The following is a 9,343-nucleotide window of genomic DNA, read 5'->3' as shown; positions in this document are numbered from 1 at the left end:
AACACAGGGAAAAGGTGTAACTGAGTGGTCTGCCCAGTGGGGGAAGGCTGATGGGCTGCAGGGATGGGGAGATTGCAGGGTTGCGACCACAGCGTGAGAGGTGTGGTGGTGATGGGATCTCCCAACTTTGTGGATGCTGAGGTGTCGGGGAGAGCATTTTTAATAGTAACAGATCTGCTCAAGAGTAGTGCTTCGCATCCACCTACCAGCTCTGGGTAAGTCTATTTCTTGTGTGAGCAGAGAGCAGGTGCCACAAACTGCTCCGCTGTCCCTCTCTGGTGGCAGCTGGAGAGGACACACTGCCTGGCTGCTTGGGTGAGGACAGGTAAATCTGTTTGCTGGCCAGGTGACAGCACGGGACTTCTGCAGCAGTGTGGGAGCACAGGAAGCAAAGAGAGAGACAGCCGTTTTATTTTAGGCTTATGCTATACATTGAGATTCATTATACAATTTTTTTTTCCTAAATTAATACAAAAATAGTAAAAATAGGTTAAAAAAAGCCCAAACAAAAACCCCTGACATCTTGCAAGCCATTTATGTGATGCACAGATTAAGACTTGGAGCTTAAATAACCTAGAATTATTTATACTGACTTTTTTTCCCCCAGACTGAGAAAGGTGATGACTTGCAGAACAGCAGCTACACCAGACCAACCGATGCTGGAGAAGCAGCTGCCCCAGGCAGCCGCAGGTGATGCTCAGGTGCCCTCCTCTGGGCAAGGAGCTGGATCCTGACTGCCACGGGGCGAGCGGTGGCACCTCTGCAGAGACCACATCCCTCCGCCCCAACCTGTGCACATTGAGCAGGAATACATCTTCAAATCCGCTCATGGGACCATGCCTTTGCCATGCCTTTCTCCAAAATAAAAACAACAACAAAAAAACACAAACAGACGAGTTTTCCCTTGCACTATCCTGGCAGAGGATGGGTTTCACAAGGGCTCCCTGGGTGCCCATTTCTGACAAAATTTGGAGCTAAATCTCCCCCTTCGCTAATGAGATTGGGGATGGGGGGAGAGGGAGTAAGGTTCCCCCTGTGCCTGCCCTGGGGTTCGTGAGGGTATCCCTATGACAGAGGTGTGGTGCCCTGCTGCAGGTGGAGGATGCTGCCTGCCTATGCTGCCGTCTCATCAGAGCTGCAGGAAGAAACACTTTGCCCCTACGTATGTGCCCCAAATCTTACAATTTGCTTTATATGGATAAAATATTAATTATATTTATATGGAGTTTTAATATCCACAAATGCAAGGGAGGAAAGGGCTCTTGGTAACAGTTTCTGTTCAGGGTTTTTCCAGAAAGAGGCTTCCCATGGACTTGTGAGCTCTGATTCAGAAAGCAGTGAGGCAGTGCTGTAACATCAGGCACACCAGGAGCTTGCTGTGTGTGCACAGGCCCTTGTGCATGCTCGGGGCTGCTTGCACCCTGCATGAGCTGTGGGGTCAGGCTGAGGCACAGACCTGGTGCCCTAGATGGTGCCCTGGGAGGTGCCCTTGCCCCTGGCTGTGGTGTGCCCAACGTGCATCCTGTTTCCTTCTTGTTTTCCCATCCTGCCTTCAGCTCCCATCCATGCAAGGGTAAATGCAGTAGCTCAGGGCACAGAACAAACAAAAGGCCAGCTCCTACACCCTTCTCCCTTTTCCCAAATCTCCAGGACTGCTCTATTTCCAAAGCTGAGAAACATGAAAAGCACCCATTTGCTAACTTCTGCAACAACCATTATTTCTCCCACAAAAACCACATGCTAAAGAGCTCTTTCTGATGTTCTCCCTGTTTAAAAGAGAAGTCACGTCTGACTCTTCTGAATTTTACCCAGGTGTGCAGCCACTCTGTTTTGTTTCCTCTTTTAATAAAAATAAGCAAGGTGTTGGCTGCGGTGGGATTTGGTGGCTCACCAGAGGACAGTTAGCCGCGAGAAAAGCCTTTAAAAGTACACCTTTCAATTTACAGTACACATGTTACCTGACTTCAGCACTGGCTCAGAAAGCTTCTGAGAGCAGATGCAAATCCTCACATGGCTCAATGCAACCTCAAGCCACTTTGGTGTTGTTTTCCCTTCAGGTTCATGCAGTTTTCCATGCTAAATGTGTTTTCTTGTCTTTGGAAAACCTTTCTTTGCTACACAGGCTTTTCTCAGCCTTCACAGCTCTAATTTTAATCTAGATAGAACATTTTCACATAAAGCTTTGGGCAGAAAATTCTGGCTTCATCAATTAATTTTTATGCTTAAGTTATTCCAACTATACCAACTTTTCTCTCTTCATTTTTGTTCCCTCCAATTAGAGCACTTGTAAATTGAAAATGGACTTGTGCTACGCCAACATTAGGAATTATGTTGTAAGAAAAATGGGCTGGTCATATGCACTCATATTGGTTATTTTTTCCCATGCTTACCCTGTAGTAAAAATATACTATACGCCATACCTTACTGTATGGAAATGTCAATGTTTGTAGAAGATATATGCTCTCAGTGAGCCACCGTCCTATATATTCTTGTTATCCATAATTAAAATTTTTGCTGTTCAATTTTAGTCAGTGCCTGACAGTGTATAATAGTTTGTTACTCACTAAATTTATACAAAAGCTGGGTTGTCTATATTGCAAACAAAACCACAGTGAAACCTGGGCTAGAAAGACAAGAGTGTGACAAAAACTGCTTAAGCCTAGGTAGTCTTCCAAAATAGAGGTTCACCAGTGAGGGTAAAATCTTACACAGAGTTGGCATTTTGGAGTGCTTTGGGCTGAGAACAGAGCACAATATCTGCACCTGTTAATCAGCGGATGCAGCAAGTACCAACTGACTTTGGTGAAGACAATTGCTCCAGAGGAAAAAGTCAAAGGGAAGGAAGGCCAAAGTGGGTTAGCATAGTCTGAGAAGCCTTGAGAAGGTGCTGTTTCTGGTTCATGCTGAGGTATTCAAGCTACCTGGAGAGAAGGATCATGTGGTGTCTCTCTCAGACACATCAGGATTCAGGCAGGAATCTCTTGGACCTTGGCTGAGGACACCCTAAGCATTTTCATGGCTTTACGTCACCAAGCCTGCAAGTTGGGAACAGAGTGGCAACTTGAGGTGAAACACGGTGAGACACGTAGGGAAGCTGGTTTTGGCTCTGCTTTGGGTTTCTGAGGGGTGGGGAGGCTTCAGAAGCTGTCCCTTGCCAAGTCTGGCCTGGCCTAGCCTTCTCTGTGTGGAAAGGGACATGGCTCCTCTTCTCCTTCCTGGTTGCGGACAGCCAGAATGAGTTATTTTTGGGGTAAGATGGCACGGGAGGAACCTGGTGGGTGAAGAATCTGCCTTTAAAAGACCTTTAAGAATGGACTGTTACAAATATCACTCAGAAACGACTTCAATATCATTGTCTCTTCCTTGGGGCAAAGATGTGGGCTTCATGACTTCTCACCCTATCTTCTGTGGATACCTAAACTTGTACTTTTGTGCTTTGCCATAGCAGGGCCTCCGTGTTCTTTTTGCATTGGTTTTGGAGACAGAAGAGTGATTTTATCACTGTTTTTCTCACCTTCCCTGAAGACCTCTGAAGGCTTCACATGCTGAGACTTAATGAGAGACCTATGAAACTAGAAGCTTGTCTTTGGACATCTCTTTAAAGACACTCCTATCTATGCATTTCAATTAGATGTGGGAGGTTTACGGTAGCCATCCTTGCATCCTGCATTTGCAAGTGATAGCATCAGGGACAGCAGAGGTGTCAAATCAGTGCTTGCTATGTATTTATTCCTCTCTGCCATGTACAAACCACCTCTTTCACACATCTGTTTCCAGGTGTCCCACAAGCCAGAAGATTGCTGCTGTCAAAAATGGTTTGCAATTTCTCTGTAGCTCTCAACTGATTTGTTAATGCCCTCTGAATTTTAAAAGTCACTGCAGCTGCCACTTGAGCAGCCAGGATATAGGGAGATTGTTATTTAAATGACATAATGGCCGTCACAGAAAATCTACACTGAAAGTACATTGGAGGAATGATTTCTGTCTGGAAAACATAGCCCCATGCCTGAGTCTAAAGAAAAGAGAGGAAACAGGTCTTTCCCCTCACCTCACATTCATTTGGCTGTCTTCAAGGTGTCTGCCTGACTTCTGCCAAGGCTGAAGTTGTTGTTACTGTTGCTACTACAGCAAATGGTGTTTGTTCAAGCAAAGAGCCTGTGCATTCCTGAACTCTGCTTCCTTCCCTTCTGGTCAGAGAAGAGAGTTATCCAGGGGAAAGCAAACGTTGCCAGCTGCTCTGCCAACTTGTTTTGCTAGTCAGTAACATTTTGCTCAGGGAAGGCAAAATATCTGGTTATCTTTTCTTCCAGGAAGGAAGCTCTAGAAGTATCTCTTTGCTTGAAAATTCATATTTACAAGGCGGCATTAGCAGCTGGGGGTTGCCGGGACTTGATGCTTTAGAGAATTTTTACACAATGAAGCATACCCCGGGGCTGCGGCCACAGATGAGATAATAGGTCTGTGTAACACAGGCATCCTCTGAGACACAGTGCTCTCAGCAGCCCAAGCCCCTGCAATACCCATCCCACCTCTAGATACCACGGCTGAAGCAAGCACTGTGCCAGCTGCTGAAAACTTTTACTGCACTCTTGGGTCCATACATTCATGAGATCACCCAACATACAGGCCAGATTCCTGCAGCCGGGTATTCGCAGTCCATTTATAGCTGGAGCACTCCCAGCAAAACCTACAGGACTGGCTTGCATAACCCCACAGGGGTCCAACCCCATAATAAACCCTTACAGTAATAAACTTGTAGTTCTGAAGGGTGGAGGGGTGGAGGAAGGAAGAGATGCTTCTTTATCTGCATTACTCCACATCACAGATGCTGACAGAATTACTGATTTAGAACTCACAGCTCCAAAAAGACTTGGTAATGTAATCTTTATAACCTCTTTCTTTCTTTCTTTCTTTCTTTCTTTCTTTCTTTCTTTCTTTCTTTCTTTCTTTCTTTCTTTCTTTCTTTCTTTCTTTCTTTCTTTCTTTCTTTCTTTCTTTCTTTCTTTCTTTCTTTCTTTCTTTCTTTCTTTCTTTCTTTCTTTCTTTCTTTCTTTCTTTCTTTCTTTCTTTCTTTCTTTCCTCAGATGTGATGTTTCCAATAGGCCCCTTTGTTACGGGCTCTTTGGGGACATTGTTAAACTTGCTACTGCTAAACTGCAGTCCCAGCCTTCAGTTTGTTATGTACAACTCTCTTGGTATGCATCTCTTGGAAGAGCCCATAGCTGTAAGGTCTATTGCTTTACCAGTACTCTAGGAAGATCGAAGGATTAAGTTATACATTACGTAAAACTACCCACTAATCCTCTTAGTATGCATTACCAGTGAATGGCCTGAAATAGGCTCTCACTAAAAGAGCCCTAACATTCACTTTCTTGATGATATATTAATACGTGAGGTCTGTGTCATGGATTTTGGTGCTGAAATATTCAGTACACCGTCTTCTGTCCGCTGCTAGATCCACTCGCATGTGTTAGTAGAGTGCTAAAAAAATTACAGTTGGTAAAGCAGGTTATGTGTTTACCTAGTAGCGAGACATTTATAAAATATAATTATATGTTTTCTAGAGTGACAGAGTCACTGGGATTTTTTTCTTTTTTTTTTTCTTTTTTTTTTCTTTTTTTTTTTTTTGTTTTTATAAGAAACAGAAACAGCTATAAAATCATGATTAAAAATGTTACATGGGATGATTTACATTTTAAAATAAGGATATTTTTAGGAAAAAAAGAAGATTTATAACACAAAAGGGTTTGGAAATTGTTTGGTTGCTGTGTACTGCTTTTTTTTTTTCCAGTACAGTTTGCTATCTGTTATACAGTCTTGCATAAATGTTTAGATTAGGGGAGGAAAGAAAAATTAAATGTGATGGCTAAGACCTATAAGAGCTGACTCACTGACTTGAGTTATTGCTGTGCAGAAAGTTTGTAAAGCCTTTACATCCAGCGAACACTTAGTGCTACTTCAGCCTTGACAGTTGACCTTTCAATCTGATGGGGTTTAGCAACAATAATTGCAGTATCTGCAGTACAGGCAATGCAGAAGACTGCTTAGGAACCCAACCTCTCTCATTAGGTCTTACATCATGTTCTAAAACTCAACCCCTCATTGCATGGGTATGCAAATTCTCTAATAATATCTGTTATAGGAGCTGATCAAGGTACAATCCCCCCGCTCTTTTTTTTTTTTTTTTTTTTTGAAATTCTCCCATTGTTTTCGATATTCCTGGATTTAGTTTAGAGAGGGGAGGAGAAACCTCCAAACCCCTTTCTCTCCCCAGATACTGAGTCAGCACTGGTTTCTTTCTTTTTTTTTTTCTTTTTTTTTTTTTTTTTTCTAAGTAAGACCTAGTGTAAAAAAGCAACAAACAAACAAGTTAGACTGTTGTAATTTGGTCAACCACTCGGGTGCTATCCATATCCACCATTTCAACACACTCTATTTCCTCACGGTTTTCAGGATTCTTCTTCTCTTTCCTCTTCTTCTTGGACGGTGGCAGGAAAGTCAATATCACAGGTAAAATGGCAAAGCAGTGAAAGAAGGTGACTAATGCTATTAAAAACAAGCACCTGAACAGTGTACGGGTCAGATTTGAAGGCACAGCTGCAAGAGGAATCAGACCAACAATATAGCAGAGGTAGCTCTGCAAAATAGCTACCCCATGCACTTCCAGGGCATTTTTCACCCATTTAGTTCTTGTGAATTCTTTGCCCAGGACAAAGGTTGATAACAGTGGAGCACAGTTGTCAATTGTGTAATTAATTCCGTAAATTAAGCACAACACAGAAATACAATCTAGTTCCACTTTCCACAAGGTCATAAAACCTATAACTCCAAACTCAACTGAGGCAACAGTTAGAGTGAGCCAGACATTGATCAGAGAGTCTGCCACCAGGAATGCAGAGAAGAAGAGCAGAAATAAAGCACTAATGCAGGAGTTTTGTAAGGGGGCTCCCACTGAAGAGGCATAACGATCCATGTACACAAATGATGGATTGAAAACGATGAATTTCACCTTGGAGGTGAGAGAGAGCTTCCTCAGGGTCTCCAGGAGGTCATAAAGTTCTTCCCTCTTGGTTTCCATTGTCTTGGCCACCAAGAACATCCTGGAGGCCACAACATCGACTTCATTGTTGTATTTCTTGGAAAAGATGATATCCTCTGAAAAATGGGCAAACTGAGGGGCCTTCAAGAAGGAGTTCCTCAACATATCAGTGAAATTTTTCTTGGGCAATCCGGTAGATATGTTGAGTTTCCTAAGGTAATTTAAGTAGCTCTCAAACCAAGATATCCTCACAAAGCCCTTGGTATACTCCAGCACGTCCTCCTGGACACTGGTGTTCCAGTACTCTATTGACTCGTAGATGTAGAACCCAATCACCGGGCTGTAGTTACTGAAATACTTCTGCTGGGCAGTAGTATACTCAATGGTCCGTGTGGCGGTCGCTACGATGTTGCTCAGGTCTGACCCTTCACTGACCTGCAGGTAGCCCATTAAGGCAAAGGAAATATAAACAAGGTAAAAGAGAACTACAAAAGGCTTGACATAAGTGTTTGTTATCCAGTCACAATAATAACGTTTAAGGAACCACACCAAAAGATGACTCTCATAGGTGTTCGTTTCCTCTGAATCTGTCGTGTCCTCGCTGAATCTGGCTGTCAGAAGAAACCTATACCATGCAGGCTTCTCTTGCAATACCTCTGGCTTTGGTACCTTTCTACAGAAGATACTATGCTGGTAGTTGTTTTCTATGTAGCCAGTAAACACCAGGCTGGAACCATAAAAGGAGAGTACATAGAGGTAGTTGAAGAAAATTGCAATACAGGAATTGCAGCAGAAAATCCTGGCTGCTTCAATGTTAGTGAAGGGACTGGCACCTATTCCAAAAGTGACCAGGTACATGGCAGTGGTGAGAGAAAACGAGAGCATGGAGTCTGCAAATACGGCTGCAGTCCTCTCTTTAACATGTTGGTCTTCTCTAGTTTTTCTCCAGGAGGACAACATTTCAAATGTCCCATATAACCCATGACCTACAATAGAGAACAAAGCAAGTGTTTAAAGTACTCAAATCAACACGTGGAATAACGTAACGTGGACATGCTAAAAGGCTCAAAGGAGACGTATCTGTCTTTTAACTGTTCTTGAAGTAAATGTCCTGCAGGAGAGAGAAAATATTACGGAGGTCTAAGCCACCGAAGCGCATTTGCTACCTGACTAGCAAACCTTATTGCCAGAGCTGGAGGAGAGTTCTGCTTCACTGACGCGGGGTTGATGGGTTAAAGAAAAAGTATTTTCTTTGGCTGGGTGTTTCATTTCAATATCTTGGAGTGCCTGTGATGGAAGATGCTTTGAAATTAGTTTTTCCTGGTGATGGGATCTGACCTGTGGTGGAAACAAAGAAATATGACCTTGAAGTGCCTATGTTGGAAGCAGAGTTTTAGTTGGCTGCTTTGTAGAAAGACTGCAAAAAATGAAACCTTCATGTAAGCTGAACACTGTCAAGTAAATCAGTCACTGACTTCTGCACTTCCTATGCAATTTTTTTTTTTTCAGGAAAAAGAAATCCTAGAAATGAAACAAACAAAAAAGCACAAATAGATTTTAGAGACACAGAATGGTAGAACTGAGACACAGAATAGTATGAAATTGCTTAAGGCATTGATTTTCTTACTTTAGCACATCTAAGGGTACATAAAACCAAATGCAGCTCTATTTCTCCTGGTGGTTCCCATATTTTGTAATTTAATTAACTCTTAAGATGAACATAACATTCATGAAAGGAAATAATGACCAACAGACCTGAAATCCTGTGTGTAACCCAAAAGTGCAGGTAAACTGGGAAAAGTGCATGATTTTAATCTCTGCTTGGCCATCCTCCTCTTCTGGTTTCTATTTTATGATCACTAACAGAGACGCATTCTGGGGATACAGACCTCTGCTCACTCTTAGTGGACCTGATCTGGGAATACAGTCATCAGGCAAGATATCAGATGAGAGTGGATGAGATGAAAGTAGGTTGAACTTCTACACTGAGGTGAAAGGAAAAATACAGTCTTTGTATCACAACCAGAATGTAAGGCTTTGATATTTTTCTCATGATACTTCACATCATGTTCATCTTTACTTAATAGATCCTTTCTATCTAATCCCATCCTCTTCTCTGCCTTCTAATTTCTCTTCCTCCTCATTCTTTTGCTGTTTCTCCTGTCCTCCCCTCCTTACCTCTCCTGTCTGCTCTTGCATTATCTTCAGAAATTCTCAAAAGCCAGTCCACGGTGTTTTGCTCTTACCCACTCCCTGATAACATTAGATGAAATGATCAGAGTGGAATTACTTGACGATGACTGA

The 9,343-nt window shown here is 42.7% G+C and overlaps 1 protein-coding gene across 2 annotated transcripts in view; it reads right to left on the bottom strand.

Moving 5' to 3' along the window:
* Positions 1–390: 390 nt before the first annotated feature.
* Positions 391–9,343, bottom strand: part of PTCHD1 (patched domain containing 1) — a 36,559-nt gene continuing 27,606 nt past the window's right edge. For both annotated transcript variants that reach the window (XM_027449064.3, XM_038168586.2), the window contains one exon: positions 391–8,025. In XM_027449064.3, the coding sequence (XP_027304865.1) occupies positions 6,371–8,025 (1,655 nt within the window). In that variant the 3' untranslated portion in view covers positions 391–6,370. The remainder of the gene's footprint in view (positions 8,026–9,343) is intronic.

Source organism: Anas platyrhynchos, chromosome 1, assembly GCF_047663525.1.
Source record: "Anas platyrhynchos isolate ZD024472 breed Pekin duck chromosome 1, IASCAAS_PekinDuck_T2T, whole genome shotgun sequence".
Lineage (NCBI taxonomy): Eukaryota > Metazoa > Chordata > Aves > Anseriformes > Anatidae > Anas > Anas platyrhynchos.
Note: the sequence above shows the minus strand (reverse complement) of the source record. Positions and strands in the feature narration are given on the sequence as shown.